The sequence below is a fragment of the Mercenaria mercenaria genome, chromosome 6 (assembly GCF_021730395.1).
Source record: "Mercenaria mercenaria strain notata chromosome 6, MADL_Memer_1, whole genome shotgun sequence".
Lineage (NCBI taxonomy): Eukaryota > Metazoa > Mollusca > Bivalvia > Venerida > Veneridae > Mercenaria > Mercenaria mercenaria.
In genome coordinates this window covers 35,085,638-35,109,040 of record NC_069366.1, presented here as the reverse complement: position 1 = coordinate 35,109,040, position 23,403 = coordinate 35,085,638, and the positions used below count along the sequence as shown (strand labels likewise).

The following is a 23,403-nucleotide window of genomic DNA, read 5'->3' as shown; positions in this document are numbered from 1 at the left end:
CCTTCCATAAACCAGCTGGATGGCTTCCTCACATGAAGAATTCAACGCCCTGTGTAAGGCTCGAACCCACATCAGTGAGGGGCAAGTGATTGGAAGTCAGTGACCTTAACCACTCAGCCACGGAGGCCCCTAAAGACAATAAGTGCAAGTGTTCAGTTGTCAAAATCTATTACTTGACCAAAATCTGATTAACCAACTTTTTAAGTGATTCAGTAGTTTTTGCAGTGTACTTGGATTACAAATAAAAGTTTTATGTAGTACACAGCTACAAAACAGATGCTTTAACAAGCAAATTTAACCTGCTGTGGCTCTTTCTTGGGCGAAGGACTACCATTATTTGGACTTACATACAGCCTGAAATTCTTTAATTAGTTTGGATATTTAACAGAACAGCTCTAAGCTCTAACAATTCTGTAGATGTGTTTACTTTCACATTTTTTTCTGAATTTCACAATTCGATGGACAACAATCATATCTGCGAAGAAATGAGTTTGCATTTTGAGACTGTTTGTACTGCTGGACATAATGTTTCTTAAATAATTAAATAAATTTAAAATACTGCAAATATTACCAAATCTACAGCAGCTGTGCCTATCAGGAGTAATGAAACGAGTGATTTTTTCTGTAAAATTTTGCTTATAAATTGAACATGATGAAAAATTTAGTTTTGCAACAGTCACTCGTCTTATACCTACCAAAATAATTTCTAAGAACGACTAGTGATGCAATATATATGGCCAGACTGAACACCTCAGCGAGAATCATCGCCCAGTGCCACGTTCGTATAGTTAACGCCACCATCAGTAGTTCCGTTAGAATCAGTGAAGTGAATGTGATAGCAACAACATGGATAAATTCATCCTCAAACAACAAAAATGCACCATACATTATAATCCCACCTGCAAATACGTAAAATTTTCCATTGAAAATTTTTTTCCATAGAAAGCCAATTATATTCTAAATGTCACATAATGAGTATACCAGTACACTTTAAACTTCCTTTCATATACAGTATAAATTTAAAAGCTTTTCTGGTCAAATCTATCAAATCTATGAATTAGGTTACAAGGGTAACCTAAATTTGTTTGTTTGTGCAAATATTAGGTTTCTCAGAATAGATTTTATCAGTGTATGCATTGAAGTATAAGACAAAACACAATGTTAATCTGCAACTAGTTGCAATTTAAAGGGCTTACTATAGTGGACCATGTGATAATTCAGCAGTCTGATGTTTTAAAGGGTTTTAAACAAATTCCAACAGTAGTCAGGTAGCCAGTTTCTTTTAAAAGTCAGAAATACAATACTACTGACAATAATGAATACAAACCTTGGTATATACTTATAAGCACCCACATGAAGAAAGACTTGAATGATAGTGATCTCCCCTGAAATGTAATCAAACAAGACATGTTGGATTGTGCCCCTTTCTATTTTCAACAATTTAACAAAATATCATTATGCTCTCTTTTTCAGTATCAATGATACTTGTAGCTCTTTTAGAAGACAATGCACATATCAAGATCGCCAAATGATAAAATGTCAGATACTTTTTTTTCATCTTTTCACTCCTACGCAAGTTATGTACACAATTATTTGACATGATATTTAAACTACATGAAATGATTTTTTTCTTAATTTTTGTATTCTTGTTGCCTATGTAAAGTAAACACAATACTCAATTTTCCCTGATTAACAATCTTCCCACAAAATCATATGATTTGAAATTACCTTCGTCAATTCTTTATAAAGTTCTGGATACATGAGAGCAGTCTCTGGCGTGACGTCTTTATCCAGAACAAGTGAGAACACTGGATACATTGTATAAACGGTAGAATATCTGAAATGATATAGGAAGTCATAATCAGCCTTTTTCAGGGTTAAGTCATTTAAGCTATATTAAGGTAGTTCTGTATGTTTGATAAACCGGAAGTGATGGCCTAATGTCATTTATCCGGAAAACGTAGAATAAAGCCTGGATTCGGCGTACGGAAATGAAAATCATTTTATGAATTAACTGAAACCTGTGAGTAAATCTATTACAATAACAATATTGCTATATTTCTAAAGTCAAAATATGACATTAAAACATATGCCACGTTAAAATAATCAAAATAATGTCTTAAGATTAGCGTGAAATGTCCGGTTCACTTAATCATGGTCAAATATATCAAAAATAAGCACATGGACCTATACATTTTAATTCATCAAATTATAGGCCATGTGTTTATTTACAACTGTGAGAAGTTTCATTAAAATCTACATTGTAGAAATATTTCTATTTGCAAAAATGTTATGAAAGTAATGATTTTCCCATAGACTCCTGTTATGAAATATTGCGTGAGGTCCAAATTTTTCAAATCAGTCTAGCAAAAAATCAAGCACACGACCCTATCTTTTTTATTTACTCAATTTTCTAGGTATATTCTGAAGTTCTGAAAAATCAGAGTTTAATGAAATTCTACATTGTAGAAAACATTTCGATCCAAACGTGCAGAACTACCTTAAAGGTGGCTTCAAATAACACAACTCTTTGATCCACCTAATGATCCGTAACAGGGTTATTAAATTTTGTGAATTGCAGCTTCATTTTCCAAGACCCAGATATATATAATAAATATCGCATAACAAACATCATTTTAAGGTTTCTGAGGACAGTAGTAGGGGTCTTTTTGAATGTTTAAGATATCTTTAGTAATGTCAATTTTATCACCAAAAATGTATTTTTTCCAATGTAAAAATTGGATAAAATCACTTATTCTGAAAACTTTTTCTCTCTTTTACATTGAAATGATGCTTTTATGCCAACTTAAAATATCCTGAAAGTTATATAACAATGTCAAACTTTGGAGACAAAAATGACTGAAATCTAAATTGATTTTTGACAAATTCAAAAGATAAACTAATCAAGGTATTTTGAAGTTTTTAGAAATAAAATCTGGAAAGTAGATCCCTCAGAAGCACCGAGAACAAGGCAAACAGTGAAAATTGTACACTCGGTTTGATTCAGTCTGTTCATGAGCAGTAATGGAAAATGCAACATTTAGAAGTTCCTATTTCCACTCTTGGGAGTTCTTTAGAATGTTGTACAAAATCAATAGTATAGTCAAAGAAAAGAAATCAAAGAAAATGTGAATCATACATTAGTTTACTGAAAATGTGCACCAAAGTTTACACAAAAATGTGCACCAAAATAAACCTTCCACTTAAGTTAAGGTTTGGTGATACCTAGCTTTAATGTAGGAGAAAGACACAAGATGGTGTTCCACACATTATTACAGGCAAAGGTTGGAACACAGGTAGAACCGCTACCTACCAAAAGCCTGTTTGATCGCCTTTTATATATTAATTTCTGTTTATGAAAAAATGACATGGTCACATGGTTATTTTAAAGCTTTTATGAAGGGACCAGAAGACAGGCATTGTTCCTCTTGTCAACCTTTCTGGCAACAGCTGGCTCCTGGGCTCCTTGGTAAAATCATCATCTTTCAGTAAGCCAACTAAAATGGCTTAGAAAAAGTAAAGCTACAATCTTTGCAAGTTTTAATTTGACGGTTGCAAGGGATACATAATCACATATCTTAACCACTCAGTCTCAATGGCTCCATCAGGTTTTAGGAATAAATATACAGCTGTAGAATACTTACCCTACCATAAGGAAGCCCGGAAATAATGCAATGGATGCAAAATAGAACACAGAACAGAACACTGCCTGCATCGTTGAGATTATGAGACCTCGATGTATCACAAATTGCCCGAGGGCTGCAGACCTCTTATAGCTGAAATAATAAATGTAAATCAATACCCAACTCTGCTGTCTCATACATTTTCAACTTACTTATAATATTTGACCAGTCTGATGTTTTTGTAGTAAAGAAAACCTAAGAAACAAAGGTACTAACTCTAAGTTAAGTGACTGTAGATTAACCTATTTTAGCCCAGCCACCTTTTGTTTGTTTGATGAGTTACGAAATGTTCTTCAACAGTATTTCAGTTAAGCAACAGCAGTCAGTAAACTTTAAAGTGTTCCTGGATTCTGTACCAGTACTAACCTGTTCTCCACAAAAAACTGACAACTTCCCCTAAAGAGGTGGAAGATGAATGACTTTAGACAAGATGTCTTCTATCAATTCGCCATGATGAAAATATACATCGTACCTGGGAACTGAACTCAAAACCTCTTGATTCTTCATGAATCTAGTGCTCTATTTATGGAGCTATCTATAAGGGCCAACCCGACTGTGACAACAAAAATTCTCCATTTTTATTCACTACCGAGTCTGCCTGGTGTATAGAGATGTACATGTAATTACGGCCCCGGGAGGTCCTGAACCTATGATATAAGGCTTGAGGACCTAAACCTATGACATACAGAGCATGAAGGCCTGAACCTGTGATCTCCAGGCTGAGCACTTGATGCCTTATCCATATCTCTCCTTAATTTCTTACCATTTGTGAATACCAGTATATTTCCTTTAAATAAAATGGTTCAAAGTAGGAACAATGTGTAAGTTTTACTATACCTGTCTCTGCCATGTACCATAAGCAGTCTACCAATATAACTAAACTGGTTGATGGAAAAATCTGCTGCCATAGAAGCCTGTTTACCTTCCTGTAATCATACACAGTACAACAAACTGTTTAAGAAGATAGGTACATCATCTCAAGTCAAATTTTCAACAAAAAAATTATAATTTAAATTCTTAAAGTTACACAATATAAACCCTTCTGTTTGAAGAGAAAAGAGAGATGTCAAAAAAAAAAGTTAGAAGTGTAAGGGTCCTGAGAAACACACAAGGCATGGCAAATGTTCTGTTTTGAGGACACAAAAGTAGTATGCATAACAAGAGCAACGCCTTGCGGGTGGAGACACTCATCTGATTTTTTTGTCCCTGTATAATAGAAATATTGTCCTACCCATGATTTTCTAAGTCCAAAAGGGGCCATAATTCTTGCAAAAAGCAATGAAGACTTACGGTACTTGTTGTGCAGAGTCAGCTTTTAATGGCAAATATCTGCTCGAAGTTTTAAAGCAATAGCTTTGACCGTTAAAGAGAAAAGTTGACCTAAATGCATAACTTAAAGGTCCATTACTAAGGGAAAGTGAGTTGGCAATCTTTTTCATAGCCAGTGCATAGACTTCTGCAAGACACTAAATAACGAAGATTGGCAGGTTAAAATTTACAGAAGGTCTTTGGAACTCAAAGAAATGTATGTGTTTTATTTTAAAATTTCATGAACGACAGAAGACCCCCCAGGTCTTTTAACTTTTTCATATTATAGAAAAATATTTGTACAATACTGCGTTTTATTTCGAATTTTAATCCCAAACTTTTTTTTCCATAAAATAAATAGTTCTTTTTTTAAAAAGAAATTAAAAATTTTCATTTTCCTTAGTATTGGACCTTTAACCAAAAAAATTGTATTTTTTAAGTAAAAAAGGGGCAAAAAATTTTTGAAAAAAGCAGGATGGAGTTAGTTTCTTGTTACAGAGTCCGGTATTGATGGTAACAAGAGTTGAAATTTTTTAAAGAAAATAGCTTTGTGTTTAGGAGAAAAGTGCCCAGGAACGCTGATCCCAACGCAGTAAAGTGATGACAAAACTATCTTTTTTTTTTTCAAAAAACAAATAAACATTTGGAAAAATGAAAAAAATACCTTCCCAACAATCCAAGGGCCGCATCAGCTGCTTGTTCATACTAAATTTTTCCCCATCACCTTAAAATCAGGTTTAAATGTACTATAAATCTTTAAATTTTGTCAAAGGATTTAATTTCCCCAAAAGTCCATTTTACCGGGGAAAAAACACACCAAAGGTTACATTTATAAAAAACCCCTGTTTTAAAAATCAGAATTCCGTTATTACCCCCCGAATGTAAGAAAAAAAAATATCAAGGCAATAGTCCTATCTTATAAATGGCCACACATCACAAATATTTACCCTTTTGAACAAAATTTAATTTTTGTCATAGCGAACCTTAGCCTCGCTAAAAAATTTTTATCTTACGTGTTTTTACGTTGGGTTTCTGATAAAACTTTGAAAACCGACTTGTTTGTTAATAGAAACCTCAGACTGCCTTTAACGCCCCTGAATTTTTCGCTCCCCGTCATATGCACCCTTTTATGCTCCCGACCAATTTACTATAAAAGCTGAATTAAACAACCCCCGCCTTACGGACAAGCGACTGTGAAATCAGGCTCCCGAATCGATATTTAGAGTTTTCGGACTTTGAGAGCTCCCCCCCCAAAAATTTTACAGATAAGAGTTAGCGTTCTTTTTCTCGGTGCGTTTTTTGAGACGGAATTATTCGTTTTCAAAAATGGTGATAAAAACTAAAAAAGAATGTTTCGACATTAAAAAAAGCTGTTAAGGCATCGAAATTTTCGATTAGGGAAAACCAGCGTATAAAAAAAATCTGGGAAAATAGATAGTCGCTGAAAAATTTCGGAGTCGGGATAAATTAAAAATTTTTTTCCCGGTGAAAAAAAAATTGGTGGTATTTAAAAGGGAACGACGAAAAAAAAACAGTTAAAGAGCAGTCAATAAACAATAAATGTAATGAAAATTAGTACACAAAAATAAAATTTTATAAAACCCCAGGTGAAAAAAAATTTAAAAAGGGAAAATTATACTTTTCTGCTCCCTTTTTTTTTTGCCCGATCATGAGCTTAAATTTGTTTTTTCACTCTACGAATGATGCAATTTTTTTTTTTTTTTTTGTTTTTTCAATAGCAATTAAAGAAATAGTATTTAATTTTTCCATTTGGGGCCCAAAATATAAGTATCCGATATTCTGACTTTAATTTGGGAAAATTTTGAAACCAGCGTCTCGTTTAAAAAAAAAATGTTTTTAAAAGATCCCTGTATATTGACTTTTTCGTGCTTCCAAAGTCGGGTTCTTAAAACAGTCTGATGTATTGTTAAAAGTATAAACAAAGCAATTCCTTATTTTGTGGTTAAAAAGATTGTCATTTTTACAAGACCAGAAAGAAAATGTCCTTGTAGGCTAAAATTCACACAATGATTTATTTTTTTGTGAGAAAACTGAAAATTTGAATAATTCAGAATCTCATGCTTCACTTAAATGTAACTCATTCCAAGTACTGTTACTTATTTCTTTAAAAAATTATAATATGATTGACTACTGCCCATGTTCGTTTCCCTGACTAGACCTAAGGAATTCATTTGCTCATGTTCTTTTGCTTGAGTGGACCTTCGGGATTTATTTGCAATGTTCTTTTCACCCAAAAGGACTGTGGGGATTATTTGTACAAGTTCTTTTCCCTAAGTGGACCACTGGGATTTATACATAATTAAACAGTTGCACATGTTCTTTCCTTCGGGTTAAATGTGGAGATTTATTAATAATTACCGTACCTATTGCACATGTTCGTCTCCCGGAGTGAACCTTCAGTAGCTTGACAATATCAGCCTTCTGTGTTGGAGAGCACCTACAGACGACTACACAGGGACATTGGCAAGCCAGCTCAACAAACTCGTGTTCATAGAACTCTAAACATACCTGAATGAACAAATAAAATGTCTGAGAATTTATTTTTGGAACCTTTTAACAGTTTTTTTTAAACAACAATAGCCTGGTAATATATGCAGTATCATGGATAAAGTAATATATATGTGTAACAAAAAGCATATCTTTTTCACCTTGCAACTGGAGTTCCAAAAAGTGACTTTATATGCCCATCACAGTTACTTTTGACCAGTTTAAATTATGCTATTTATTGAGCAACCAAGTTGTCAATTTTCTCAATTTTGACAAATCCAAAGGCCATAACAGTAAAACAGTTGTCTAGAGCAACAAAATATCTAACTGGTTATTAAACATGGCCCAGATAATATGCCCATAAACATTCTAAATTTTGTGAACATTGGGTAACAACCACTGCCTGCTGACATTGTGACCCTGTTTTTGCTAGGTTTTGCTTACCTGTAAGCTATCACCTGTGATTACTAGGGCATTGTCCTGCTTTCTTCGCAGGTTGTTTAACTCTAGATGGGCCTCTGTCCGGCCAGTGACTTTCTTGAACGTATAAATGTCCTGATTCCTGGACACAAGTTTAGAACTTTTGGCTATGCAGGTTGCTGTCTCCAGTTTATCACCAGTTAACATCCAGATCTAAGTTTGAAGAAAGACACATAAATATCTTGTGTTGATAATAGAAAAGTGCTAAAGATTGACTTTGACAATTTGGGATTTTCTTTCCATTCTAAATAGATTTGATCAGCAAGTCAAAAGCTGTGAGATGTTCTTCATAAACTATGCAGAATTTTGCTGCATTGGATTTCTACTTTTCTCTAGGCTCTTACTAGTAAAACTAAATGACATTTCAATACCTTAAAAACATTCTAAGGCTACCCAATATATTTTTTTTGCCAATTTTTCATGGTTAAAGATGTACTGAAAAGTTAATTTGAAATTTACCTGACCTTTTTTTGAAGAACTAGTTACCTTTATTCCAGCATTTCGTAACATTTCAAGTGTTGGTCGAACATTTTCCTGTAACCTGTCTTCGACACCTGTCATACATAATAACTCCATATCTCTCTCAAGACTCTCAATGACAGCTTGAACCTTCACATTCCTGTCCTGTACACTCATTTTGGCTTGATGGTGACGATTCTACAAAAATGACACCGTAAAGTCAGAAATTTTCATGAGAGATTTAATCTTGCCATTGTTGTGTTTACATGAAAAAGTTACCTATCATGCACTAGACCTTGCTCAAAGGTGATATCACTATTTCCATTGTCCTTATTTCAAACGCAACAGGTTTTGAAAGTTTAATTTTAAGAAGAAAATAAACTGAGAAAATGTTCCAATTCCGTCTGACAAACTGACACGCATACCTGGAATTCCTGATACTGTTCTTCAGTTAAAACCTTTTTGGCAACAACTAATGTTCTCAGTCCTTCCCGAGCTAGATTCCCACACTGAAAAAAAAAAGACAGAATATTTTACTTCCACTGCATTTCCACACTAAAAAATTTTAGCAAAATGCTGTGCTCTAAGCCCCTCACTAGCAATAATCTATATTTGCCCGATTTTAAAACCTAAAGTAGTCATAAAATCAAGGTTTTATTTTCTTATTTAGAATGTTTTATCATATTTTTTTAACACTGTCAAATCATCTAATTTTTTGGTCACAATATGAATTTGTCAATTTCTGATTTAGAATATAAAATAAATGGGGACTTTATTTGTTCATTAGATCAACATCACGTCCTTCAGCGCAAACACTCAAATTTCATTAATTATATACACTGCAAGTAACGCTGTTGACAATGAAATTGCCAAATAAATCTGACACAAAAATTATCCAATCTACTGTAGTATGGAAGTTCAATGACAAATCAATGGTGTGTCCAAAATATTTAATAAGTACATAAACAAAACTACAGAACAATCGCGATCCTACGAAAAGCCAAGGGACCGGCCTTTTCTTTCGTAATATCGCATTTTCGTTCGAGCGTAGTATAGGAAATTTCATTAAACAGCACCTTAATATCTACAAGTCGTAACCGGAAGTATTTAAACATGTGATTTTCGTATCAGAGTACATTTATACCAATGAACATCTGGGTTTACTACAAATCTTATTCGAATCAGGTATCTAGAATATTAAACGTTCTTTTCTTTACTTTTTATTCACTGTACATAAAACATATGCAGAGTACACTGTTGCACGAGAACAAAAATCTCAATTGTATATTCCGATACCCTCAGCTACCCTTTACTGAATAGTTCTGAATAATAAAACGACAATATACAAACGATCAGGACTTAAATATTCTTATGCAGTGATTGTTTGAGACGTATAGATATTGAAGCAAGTGTGACTGGTATACCATCCAATCTAATAGTTATAGGAGAAAAAATTAACCACTAACTTGTGTCGTAGTGTACAGTTATGTGTTTCGAAATTAATACTACGTTTTCACACATTAATTACTGTTTACGCCCAGCTAAATGATAGTGACACTTCCCACTCTAAAGATTTTTTTCACGCCATTATGGAAGGTGTGAAAACTTAGACAATACAGGTATTCGTAAAATCGCAACTAAAACATGTTGAAAACAGTCTTTAAGGGCATAACAATACATTCGTAGGAGCGCATTTTTCGTTAAATTGCATTTTCGTAAAACTGCGACTTTGTAACATAGAAATAAGAAGAAAAGCAGCCGGGACCACAACAACTTTTCGTAGTATACCAGTATTTCGTTAAATTGCGATTCGTAGCATCGCGAATGCACTGTATTTCAAAATGAATGAAAACTGACCTCTTCCTCCAGCCAGTCATTATACTGGACAATAGACTGCATGACAACATCAGCACCCTTCAGATAGAATATAATCTCTCCTGTCTGGTCATCCTGAAAATAAGAGCATTTTCACACTAACATGGAAGTATCAGTTTTCATAATATTATTTTCAACTTACATGTGCAAATGGTGCAACTCACAATTGAAAGCCCATAATGAATACAGAAGTGAAATATCTCTCAAAACATAATCTGCTCCAAGACGCAATCTTAAAAATGTATATATGGCTTCTGAATTTTTAAAAGACTTTCGACATCATGAAATTAATGTGACAAAAGAGATATTATGCCAACAAACATTGTCAGCAAGTTTGGTGATGATTGGATGAAAACTGTTCGACTTACGAGAGCGGACAAGGCTAATTTCGTAGTTTTTCGAGTATACTCAAGGGCCATAATCCAAGAATGCCTGGGGCGATTTGAGTGGTCATCAAACTTGGCTGAGATATTATGCCCACAAACATTGTCAGCAAGTTTAGTGAAGATCGAATGAAGACTGTTCGACTTAGAGAGCGGACATGCTTCGGACGCCGACCGCCCGCCATGGGTGTTCACATAATACGCCCCGCTCGGGCGTACAAAAACGTACTCAATCGAGAGTAAACAATCAGATAATAGTTTGTTTTCCTTGACTATCTAACAAATACATGTTAAAACCTCTCTTAAATTTTGCTTGTCTGAATGAAACTTCAAAACCTCTTGCTTTAGTCTAGAGCCTATTGAGTTGAAAGTGGCTCTATTCTAGACACTTTGTAATCATTTCATTTCCTTGTGAAAAAATATTGTGGTTTAGGCATGAACTGCAATTTGGATGGGATATGATTTCATAAAATGACTGTTCATTGAAATTAAAGTTGAAATTTCACAGACTGAGTCATCCAGGAAAATTAGTCCATCATGAATATTAATGGTTTAACAGTATTCATTAAAGGTTCATTATGTGTTTGTATAAAATGTGGTTGCCATATTTATAACTTCTTGTTAAATCCTATTTCTGACAATTACTAATAATTGTCAAAGGTTTGAATATTGCTGAATATACTAGAATGTTTAATTGAATCTAATTTTTTTATTATCTCCCTTTATGGCTCTCACTATAACACTTCATGTGCAATACCGGTATTAAAAGTAGTGCTTTTCTAACCATGTAAGTACATATAACTTCTATTTGGAAAGCTGTTTCATCAAACAAATTTTAATATTCTCACCTTCAAAATAATTCCCATTCTTTTCGATTCTGAGGTAAAAGGAAATATATGTAAGATGGTATAGGCCAGAATGGCACCATTTGGAGCCCTAAGTTGCATAGAGTTCAAGTCTCTCTTGACTAGTGTCAGACCTACACTCTCTGTCCATGTCACCAATGCTACCTGAAACAATATTCATCTCAACTGAATACTAATTTTCCAATGGTTCTCTTAAATTTTAAAAGAATATTCTAAAATTTGTTTATTTATTGGAAATTAATTTCTTGTAATGAAAAAGTCTCCAATAAATGATTTATGACTATAATTATTCAAAATCACACAATCAACAAGTTACTGAAAAAACCAGTCAAAGTTTATGCCTTTAAGTGATATACAGCACAACCCCTGTCCAACCTGAAATGTGTTTGCCTTACTGAGGTTGTTGGTACACATATATCAATTCAATAACAAAATGGTAACGACAACAGGAAAATAATTATATGGAGAAATTCGCTCCTTAAGTGGGTCATAAAAAAGAGGATATACAGTACTTACATACTACCATGAAATCATTTAATTTCCTTGGTGCTAAAATTTGTGGTTTTGGCCAGAATTGCTATTTTGCAGGGATTGTAAGTTTGTGGATTTTGACCTTAGAACAAGTAATGACTTTTGCTGCTTTATAAGGATTGAATAATATGGCCTGATTCAACCATGAAAAACACTTCCTCATGAAAACCAATGATTTCACAATATTCATAGCTTGAGGATTAAACTTATATTCATAGGAAAGACAGAAATTTTGTATCATAACTGTCTGCTGTTAGAGAAAGAAATGACAAAAAATACCTCATCTGGGCTAGAAGCCTGGTACACGACAGTCTGCTGACTTTGCTGGTCTGCCTCCACCTGTAATGATGTCTCCTCAGACTTGTCATCATCGTACACTGGTGTCACATTGTGGCACAGCGCGAGGGCTTGTACTGCCTCCAGGACCCTCGTTACCACGGTACGTCTAACTGGGGTGCCAACTCTGGAAGGAACAGAGGCAGTGGCTGCCTGGGAAAATGCTGTTTTTAAATGAGCAGTCACCTGGAAAAGGACATAAAACAATCAATATGCTGTGAAGTAATGAGCAAATAAAATAGTCAATTGTAAATTTCCATTTCTGTAAAAAAAAACAAAGATGCTAAAAATCACTAATGATTTGGTTCAACTTCTTTTATAGCTTTAATGGATTTAAGTCACATCAACCCGTATCAAGATACATGGCAACTGTCAAGCTTTCAACGGTGGAGGAACCCAAGACGCCCCTCTAAAGCATTATGTTCAGCACAAACAGGCATTTGGGTAAAACTATTGACCTTTCACAAGCCAGTCTGATGGCTTCCATAATCACCAACTATCCACATTTTTAGTGTGCAAGGATTCATAAATTTGGTCTGTTAAAACAAACAAGCAGACGACAGTTAGTTGATTTTCAATATAATAGTTTATATCCTTTTCCTTCATAACAAAATTTTTTACATGTGTCTAAGATTTTCTAATATTGAACAAGTCTGAAATGCTAATGGCAACAAGTTACATTTTCAATTTTGACTTCCCTAAACCAACAGTCTTCTAACACTGGTAGAGAAATATACAAAAACTATGAAATTTTGAAACTTTTAGGTCTTTTATAGATGTAATTTAACTTTTTTTATAAAATAGACAACAATACCTCATCTACAGTCTCCGGGGTAAATGCTACTGTACCAAGATGTAATTTCTTGAACACCTGCAATATCATAATAATTCAATGAAAACAGTTCTGCAAGTATCTGAGGTGTCCTCAATATTATACACTACTCGACTTAGATAGTTTTCATGATAGTTGGTCGACGCACTGGTCAAGTGGGCTAACACACAGAACCAGCCAGTGAACTGCTAGAGGTAAAATATAACTGGCTTCAACTGTTCTTGTCATTCAAAACCTCAACAGAGCTTATGTTCACTGTTTCACAATGTGATGGTAAATAAAATCTACCTTTACCTTACCTTAGGGAATCAGTCAAAAATTCCATGCTGATTAATCAGTGCAAAAAATATCTTGATGAAAACCTGATGTATGAGTATACTTTTTAATTCTGGCAAAGTAATTTCAGTAATTTCAACATAATACCTAAAACTGGTCACTTTGACAAAATTACCTACATCTAATCATTTTACAAGCAAATTAATCGTGAGTCTTGCAATATTACTATACAGTAAAACCTGTCTTAAGCAGCCAGCCAAGGGAGTGAGAAAAAGTGGATGGTTACAGCAGGTAATTTATAGAATGAATGACCATTTAAGGAAATGAGACACTTGGCTGCTTAAGACAGGTTGGCTGCTTAATAGAAGTGACCGCTAAAGCAGGTTTTACTGTATTTAGCTTATTCTGAAAGATAAGTGGAATATTAAAGTTTGCCAACAATTAGAAGTTTCATCAACGATCATATTGTAAACCATTTACTAATGATTTTCTGAAGCACTGATTAATCAGGCCATAACTAATAACTGGTATAAACTTTGACACAAGAAACACAATATACACATACCATTTCATTTTGTGTGAGTGTACCAGTTTTATCTGTAAGAAGGTAGCTAATCCTGCCCAGTTCCTCGGGTATGGTCGTACTTCTTACTACAGTCCCAGCAATATTCTTGTCCCTCGTTATCATATAGGAATACCAGGCCTTTCCCATGTCAAGATTCACACGTAAACTGTAAAAGACATGTGGACAATTTCAAGACTGAAAGTTTGGAAAGCACCTTTGAAGTATCCACTAGATGATTTAAGTAAATAAGCTCACTATAAAATAACCTTCACTTAGCAAAATGGTTATGATAAAAACTGACATTAAAAAACATTGACATGATAAAACATCAATACAAGAACATCGACACAAAATTATAGGACGTTGATCGAATGTTTGTGAACAATGTCATAGTTGACTGAAGTTGTTGTGATTTTTTGTTCTTCAAAATGATCAATATATTATATTTTGTTAATATTCAGTTATTTCTGCAATACCTAAAAGGTGGTGGTGGTGGTGGTGGTGGGGGGGGGAGGGGGGGGGGGGGGGGGGGGGGGTGGGGGGCATTAAATATCAATGCCATGTTACATTAACTCCTTTGTAACAAAATATTGCATAAGACCAATTTGTAAAAGTAGAAAAAGACTCTTTAACACTGCCAAATAATTGTACTGTTAGCAAAAAAAATGTGAATGAGCTGTTTTAAAGGGCTCCTCTACTAATTCATTCAAAACTTTCAATGTTACCTGATAGGAATGATGTATGAAAACAGCAGAATAAACCTAAACAAGTATCTGTACCATGGTCCTCCCCAGCCCTGAAATTATGAAAACAACATCTTTATTAAAATTTTCCTAAACTGAAAACCTGAAACTACAGTTATATTTGCCAAGAACAAAACTTTATGACATTTAGATGAAAATAATCAGAAATACATGTATTATCATTACTTTTTTCATTAACACATTGAAACAAGGGGGTATGATGGCCCTAAATTGCTCACCTGAGTTTCATAGATTGCTTGAACTATTCTGATAGAGGGTCACACATGGAAAATATCTGTGAAATTATTTTGAAACTATGTCAGTGTCACAAAAGGAAAATTTCTGTGATTTTACATGTATTCAGCATAAACATGTGATTTTACATGTATTCATCAATTTCTTTTTAATAATTTGACCTCTAGTTTTGTTGATACAAAACAACGGACACAGGGTGATCACAACAGCTCACATTGAGCACCTTGTACTCGGGGGAGCTAACAAGAGCTGTCAGTGGACAGCGCGCTCGACTATTCTCAGTGCTTGATAGTATAATATAAGCAATGAGTAAAACTTTAACATTACAATAAGCATATTCTAAGTCGAAAATGGGCCATCATTCAGTAAAAATGCTCGATAGAGTTGCCTCCTCCTTTTTACAGACTGGGGTCATGATGGTAAACAAGTATGCAAAATATGAAAGCAATATCTGAATGGACTTTGAAAATATTTGGCGTGGTATGCAAACTTTAACATTTGTGTGATGCTCACGCTAACGCCGGGGCGAGTAGGATAGTTCCCCTATTCTTCGAATAGTCGAGCTAAAAATAGGTACTTTTATAAACAGAAGGTAAGATTAATTTCTAACTATGTTACCTTGAGTATCATCATAACAATTGAAAGAACAACAACAGCAAAGAACAACACCTTGGTTAATGTGTTCACTTCCAGATCTAATAATCCAACCTGTAAACAACAATTTCAGTTTTCTAAATTTCTGTTACCATTAGGCTATTTCACTTATTGTGAAATAATGTAATTTTGCGAAAAAATTTAATTTTGTAGGTAAAAACTGTTTGGTTTTTGCCCTATATGGCTATTTTATTGGGTTATCAATTTGTGGAGTTCCACTTGACAACATAAAAGAATGGAAACTGTGCTTGTTTGTTTGCATTTCATGGATTGATGCAACCGCAAAGTCCATGAAAATTAGTCTCCCACAAATATTAAAGATTGATTTCAAAGTAATTTCCCTATAAGATGCATGTGACATTTAAGACACAGTATTACGCACTTCAGTCTGAACTATGAAACATACAGGTTGTTGTCCAGAATCTAGTTAGGACCATTATCTGGACTTGAGAAGAATCTCAAGCTGACATTACACACAGAAGTTTCTTAACGATCAATTATATTATCAATTAATAAATACCTTTAAATTCATGGATTTTTGGCAGCTAATCTACATTCTAGATTGTACTAATGTTGCATCAGCAAAGTATTTGAGCCGCATCATGAGAAAACCAACATTAAGCATTTGTGACCAGCATGGATCTGTACCAGCCTGCGCATCCATGCAGTCTGGTCAGGATCCCTGCTGTTCGCTATCGGTCTCTCTAATTGCAATAGGCTTTGAAAGCAAACAGGATGGATCCTGACCAGACTGTGCGGATGCTGGTCGCAAACGCACTATGTTGGTTTCCTCATGGTGCAGCTCATTTTATAAAAGAAGGCAATAAAGAACAAGTCACTCTTACAAGTTACATTTTCAAATTAATTTTCACTTTTTATCATCAAACAGGTGGAAACTTGAAATTTCTTATATTTTATGACAATTATTGAAAAGAACAGTTCTAGTGCATTATCTCTGCAGTATCGATTTTAGTTTGTTCTTATCTATAAAACAAACTATATGTACATATTACCTACCTTACTTTTCGGTTGTGATGTATTCATAACACTTCTGCTCTCACACCCTGTGTATATAACTACCCCGAGCGCAGTGCCCGAGGCAACCACGGTGTTGGCCCACAATGTGTTTTCTATACTCAATGACTCATCTCCACCTGTTCCGTCTGTCTGTTGTAATGAATGGAGAATATAAAAAAAACTATTATATACAATTTGATTATTGGATTTTGAGTCATTGAGACACAATATACTAGTAAGTCTCACAGCAATGTTCCTGCTTCAAATGGTTTCGAAAGAAACCCCCCCCCCCCCCCCCACCCCCACCCCTAGATGCCCCTAAAGGCAGTATTTCAGGTACAGACAGGCACCAAAGTAGAACAATCAACATTCCCCAAGCCATCTGGATGTCTTCCTCAATGATCACCTAAGCAGGGTCCAAACCTACTGAATTGAGGGTCAAATGAAGACAGCACTCTTTACCACTCCGTCATGAAGCAATTTTTGCTCTAGTGCCACAAGTTTTTCTTTCAGTTTAACAATGCAAGTCCCTCATTGCAACTTAAGTTCGCCATTAATATTCTTAAAATCTCTGACATCTTAAGTTTAGTAGAAATTGTTATAAAGTCTTCCTATTAAATTTTTTTTTATCTATAAACTTGTTTTAATAAATCAATGTAAAGTTATTCTCCTTACCCTCTTGTAAGTACCAACAAAGCTGTGTATCTGTTTCTGTGGAGCTTCTGCATAAACGTGAGCTCTTATGTCTAACAATTCCTGAAAAAAGTGATTTCTTGTTAATATGTGTTCTTGAAAAATTTAAATAATAAAGTCAACATGATACAAAATAGAGTATAATATTTTCATTCCATAAAATGCAAGACTTCTTATAACTCTAGAAACCGATATGTAAATTAAATCCTCAGAGTGATTAGAAAATTTAGTACAACCATTTGGACTTTAAGTAGGTGTGTTTATCTGTACTAATTAGTTACTCATTTGGGCATAAGCTATTTGAGCTGTAGTCAAGACTAGTAGTGTAAGCTAGCCTATTACACTGGCTGATGATGACCTATTAGACTGGCTTATGATGGCATTTTTGACTGGCGTATGATGGCATATCTGAAATAAGCCGGCCAGTTAGAGTTATATTGTAAACTAACCAATTCATTTTGTTCTTGACTAGCCTATTTGATTTATATGGTTTATATTGTATGCAAGACAATTTACTTATGGGCAAGGCTAGCACCATTGTAATTAAATCTAGAACTTACTACATTGGATGTGAGATGTTGTGTATCTTGTACAGCTAATCTCAGTTTCCAATCTGTCTCACCATCAAGCTGGTCTGTCCTGATAAAACATGATCCAGTTTTCTCAGTGGTCCGCAGAAATATCATATCTGCTGGCACTCTTTGGTCCTAGAAAATCAGTTAGATTTTATTTATTGCTACTGGGTACTTTCAATTTAAATTATCAGTTTATCAGGTAAATTTTATCTCATGCTGTTTCAAATTGCTAAACATGCATTAGAGTAACTAAACAAAATTAGAAATTAAAATGAATGACATTCTACAGAATGTATTGTACGAGGGACAAATTGACAGAAAGTTAGTTTCATGACCAAGTAACTTGTAATATGATGCATTCACCCTGTCACTACTGAGCTGTATACTTGTGTGCTTTATTATCAAACATACATCATACCAATATAAAATGTGCATCTAGCTAAAAAACGTTTTATGCTTAAATTACCGAAACTGTATCTAAATATTCTCATTACATACCAGAACGCTATCATTTTGACATTCATGTATCTTACTCAAATACCGGTACTGTTTCTTATGTCAGGATTGCAATAATAAAAGGCAAAACGCAACGTTCACTCTTAGTCTACTGACAGGCTATATATAACCAAAGCATTGCCTACAATTTAGTATTCTAAAATCCCAACCACACTAACCTTTTCAACAAAGACGAGATCTCCAACTTTTAAACTTGAACTTGGTACATGTACAATACCACTGTTTGTGAAGATCTTGAACTTCTGAGAATTTGCTTCCTTATCACGCCTATACCTTCTGAAGTCATCTAGGGCTTCACGACACATTGTCACAAACAACACAAAACCCTATCAAACATAAAAATAAGAATATGATATAAAACTCATTTTAAAATCCTATAATTTAAAGTAGAAACACTTAAGCTTTAACTCTGAACAATAGCATAACCATTCAGTGCAGTTTTCAAGTACAAGCACACAATAAGTAAGATTTTTCTAAAGGGATCCTTCTTTGTTGAGTTTAGAGTCATATCAGCAAAATTCAGCTCATTAGCGACTTTCCTAGCTTATGGTGGTGGAGAAAGACCCCATATGACCTTACAGGCATTGTTTCGGGCATGGCAGGCATCTGGGCAGAACCACAGACCTTCCGTAAGCCAGCTGGATGGCTTCTTCACTTGAAGAATTCTACAAGACAGCGAAGTTTCAAACACACATTGGTGAAGGGCAAGTGATTCTAAGTCAGTGGCCCTAACCATATCAGGGCCTCCACTGCTATTAGCCAATGTAGCCATATGCTACAAAGTCAAAGAACTAGCTACAAATTTTTAAAGTGGCTACAAGAATTTTATCAAAATGTGGCCAAATTTCAGCAATTCAGCTTCAATTTGGCAATTTCTCTCAAAATGTGGCTACAACTTTCTGAGGCCCAGGGGAGGCCCTGCATATACCGATAAACATTTTTTCTAAATGGAAGTGAAACTTCAGTTACACAGAAGACAGACTGTGTGATTAAACAGGTAAACTTAATTACTTTTTTTAAAGTATCCAACTTCAGATCAAATTCAAGTTTAAATAGCTAAAATCCATCACAACCTTTCTTAATTTATGATCAAATTCAACATTATGGTATTTGCATAAAAAAATACATTTAAAGATTGAAACCCATAAACACCACTCCTAAATGACTGTGGTTTTTCTTCGTGAATAAAGACCAATTTTGTACGAGTGCATTAAAACCGTGATCACTCAAGGTCACAAGGAGATAAGCAAAATGCTCACATTATATCTAGAGATTTGAGCGATGTAAACACAAAAAATATAAAACAGCTCGGGTTCATATAAACTGTTTGAGAGCCTGAGACTTTATCAATGCTCAAGTGATACTGTGGAATCATCAATATTTGTGGGGGACTAATTTTCGTGGATTTCGTGTCTGAGTCAATCCACGAAATTCAATCCCAACAATTAAGTAAAATTCCCATTCATTTTATGTTCAGAAGTTGAAACCCACAAATTCATATCCCCATGAAATTGCCGTTTTGACCAAAACCACAAAATTTCATGCCCACGAAATTAACTGATTTTACAGTAAGTTTTTCACTACATGATTTTTATATATCTTTTTACTCTATCCATGAAACTTAAGCTGTCATATTCTGTTGAAAATGTTACACTTACGAGTGGTCCCCAGTATGTATACAGATATCCAATCCTTATCTCTGGGATGAACTGTGAAGAGGCCATGACAAGGAAATATAAATTGAGGAAAAATTTGAACTGTTCAAACAATACCTGAAATGACAAGAAATTTACAGTTCTGGAAATGTCCAAAATACAAATCAAACTTGAATGTAAATGTTATAGATGAAGACTCTCCAAGATATTCAAGCAATAAATATTTCATTCCTGATACATGAAACGAATACATGTAGCTATCATAATAAAGCCAATTTAAATGAATAACTATAGCAGAAAAATATATGAGCCGTGCCATGGGAAAACCATCATAGTGGCTTTGCGACCAGCATGGATCCAGACCAGCCTGTGCATCCGCGCAGTCTGGTCAGGATCCATGCTGTTCGCTTTCAAAGCCTATAGCAATTAGAGAAACTGTTAGTGAACAGCATGGATCCTGACCAGACTGCGCGCATGCGCAGGCTGGTCTGGATCCATGCTGGTCGCAAAGCCACTATGTTGGTTTTCTCATGGCACGGCTCATATATAAATTCATACATACTGCAAAGTCACAAATATTCCTGGGGGACTAAAGTTCATGGATTTTCTGGTTTAATCAATCCAAGAAATTAAAATCCAACATACATGTAAATTTCCCATTCATTTTATGTTCAAAATTTGAAATACACAAATACATTTTTAAGCACTTACTTTAGGTATAAATGTGATGATACTGTATTTCTGGTTGCGAACCACATTTTTGGGGTACTTTTCATCTGTGAGGTGTTCAAGACCCAATGGCACTGATCGTGGTTTAAACTCTTTTTTCTTGCAGCAGCATCTGATACAACTATAATTCAAAACAAAAATTCATCTGTAAATATTTATTTTTTGACACATTACTTTAAGAAATGCTATATTAAATTCCTTCAACAATGAACAAAGTTAAATTCTTTCAGAAAGTACTTTCTTCATTGAGAAGCCATGTTTCCTGTTCTAATGTGCATACTGCAAATGGATTTCTCCAAATACATGAAATTCAAGCCATTATAAACTACAGTAGCTTACCTAAAAATCTGATGGTCATTGCAATATTTCTTCCTAAAAGATGTCTTATACCCAACTTTAACCAAAACATTTTATCTTTAGATATTTACTTTAAATGCAGAAATCCTCATCAAATATAGCTATATTTATAATTAAATGCCATGGAGTAACAGCTGTTTTAAAAAAAATACTTCTTGGGTTTAGTGGTAGTAAACATTTATGCTGTGTTTTAGTTATACATATCTTAAGTGTGTACTATTTTTATTCTTATGCATAGTACTGTTAATACACAAAACTATATGTAGAAATCATTCATATTTTCAAATATGCAAATTTGTGTCTAGTAACCCTTCAAATGTTTGAATGTTTGAATTAATGCCTTTGTTAGAAGCATTTCAGCTTAACAGTAAAGTCTTATGGAGAAAATTTACGTTAATTTTTCTGGATTTCCTGGTTGGTCCAATATCTACAAAATACAAACCCAGCAAACACATTTAAGTTCCATTTATGTTTCACTTTAAATATGGAATCCAGAAATTTCTGTACCCACGGCATAAACTATAACATTTCACATATTTCAATGGCTGAGCATAAAAGTTATAACTTCTACATATAACTGTATATATGAATAAAGAACAAGATACAATACAAGCAGTTCCCCGTTCCACCCTCAATTTATGACACTAAACACAGGAATACATGACTATTACCATGTACAGCAGCTTTCCCAGATGTTTGAGCACCAGAATGACAATCTGGACTGACCAAGTGGTCTCTGTCTACGGCGTCGTACGAGAGATTCGTTTTCCTCCATCTCAAAACGTTCACTGGACATCAATGGAATATTATCTAGAGATTCATCATCACTTGACCTGTATGAAATAAACAGAAATTCTTGTTACAGAATGTTTCTATCGAAAAAAGAGCATTTTCAGTTATTTGAATGGGATATGATACAACAAAACTAAATACTGTTGAAACTTCGCAATCTCAGGACTGCACTAAATATGGGTTATGTTTCTAAAAATAATTCTCTTAAGTATACTACACATTATGAACTATCATGATTCTTTCAGGATTGACTCTATCATTATATACATGTACAATCAATTTATCAAACATATATAGTATATCACATGACGGTAAGGCCAGAAATAAAATCTTCTTTGTGTCCCCATCCACTACCTACCCACAAACAATGTCCCTACCCCAAACATTTTATCACAAATATGAAAGAAATGTCTTTTTTTAATGTTTGGTTCACTGTCTAAAGGAAAACTACCACTACAGTTTTCTTACTTTCAAATCAAACTGATTACGGCTGAAAATAAGAACAACATAAATAATACAGGATGCTCAGACTGGTTTTTATATGATCACACATTATATCATAAAGTGTGTCAACTTTGTTACGTGGAACTGATTAACAAAAAAGAAAAGTATCAAACAAAAATTTTCCTATTACCTACCCAGCCTTTAATAGTATACTGTACGCGTCATGAGTGGGGAAACAAAGATACTTTTAAGGTTGGCCTAAAGAGCTACAAGTACCTAGTTATACACTCGGGTAAATATGATGGGTATGGGAAAGCAATAAAGGAAGCAACAAGGAGCAGCGTTCAATAAACATTTGATGCCCCCGGTGGCATCCTTGTCGATAAAAAACAACCTAAGTCCAAAACGAGGTCAAGTTCAAGGTCAAGGTCAAACTGAGGTCAGGTGATGTCTCAAGATGAGGAATGGTCACAGGTTACATCTGCATCATTCTAGTCAGGGGTATTGATGCTAGACGAAACGGTCCCATTTGGTTAACCTCATACGGACGGACGAACGAATGAACGGACAGGACAGTCACTATATGCCTCCCGCATCAGTAGATGCCGGGGACATAAAAAGCGAAATTGTTTCTAAAACCATTTAATTAACTTATTAAGATGAAAACTGTACAGGAACAGTACATTTTAAGAGATGAGTTAGTTAATATCATAACATAATGTACATGTGTATGAAGCAGGACAATATCTGAATAGAACTACATGCTTGTGCAATGCTGTGACAATGTTAAGAAAAGTGCATGCTGCGAGTCATTCTTACCGACTTCTCAGAGTTCGAGCCATGTTTTTTTAAATGTCACTTCAGCATAATG

At 34.5% G+C, this 23,403-nt stretch overlaps 1 protein-coding gene across 1 annotated transcript in view; it reads right to left on the bottom strand.

The window, feature by feature from the left end:
• LOC123549201 (probable phospholipid-transporting ATPase IIB) overlaps positions 1 to 23,403 on the bottom strand; it is a 34,296-nt gene that overhangs the window by 5,545 nt on the left and 5,348 nt on the right. Inside the window, exons 2-24 of the mRNA XM_053546754.1 lie at positions 21,968 to 22,129; positions 20,922 to 21,060; positions 20,214 to 20,327; positions 18,714 to 18,881; positions 18,025 to 18,171; positions 17,447 to 17,527; positions 16,772 to 16,921; positions 15,719 to 15,808; positions 14,828 to 14,898; positions 14,103 to 14,268; positions 13,244 to 13,300; positions 12,373 to 12,615; positions 11,545 to 11,706; positions 10,296 to 10,388; positions 8,864 to 8,947; positions 8,466 to 8,636; positions 7,944 to 8,132; positions 7,371 to 7,520; positions 4,521 to 4,609; positions 3,645 to 3,776; positions 1,729 to 1,837; positions 1,328 to 1,385; positions 696 to 899 (exon numbers count right to left, since the gene is read on the bottom strand). Coding sequence (XP_053402729.1) covers positions 696 to 899; positions 1,328 to 1,385; positions 1,729 to 1,837; positions 3,645 to 3,776; positions 4,521 to 4,609; positions 7,371 to 7,520; positions 7,944 to 8,132; positions 8,466 to 8,636; positions 8,864 to 8,947; positions 10,296 to 10,388; positions 11,545 to 11,706; positions 12,373 to 12,615; positions 13,244 to 13,300; positions 14,103 to 14,268; positions 14,828 to 14,898; positions 15,719 to 15,808; positions 16,772 to 16,921; positions 17,447 to 17,527; positions 18,025 to 18,171; positions 18,714 to 18,881; positions 20,214 to 20,327; positions 20,922 to 21,060; positions 21,968 to 22,129 — 3,029 coding nt within the window. The remainder of the gene's footprint in view (positions 1 to 695; positions 900 to 1,327; positions 1,386 to 1,728; positions 1,838 to 3,644; positions 3,777 to 4,520; positions 4,610 to 7,370; positions 7,521 to 7,943; positions 8,133 to 8,465; positions 8,637 to 8,863; positions 8,948 to 10,295; positions 10,389 to 11,544; positions 11,707 to 12,372; positions 12,616 to 13,243; positions 13,301 to 14,102; positions 14,269 to 14,827; positions 14,899 to 15,718; positions 15,809 to 16,771; positions 16,922 to 17,446; positions 17,528 to 18,024; positions 18,172 to 18,713; positions 18,882 to 20,213; positions 20,328 to 20,921; positions 21,061 to 21,967; positions 22,130 to 23,403) is intronic.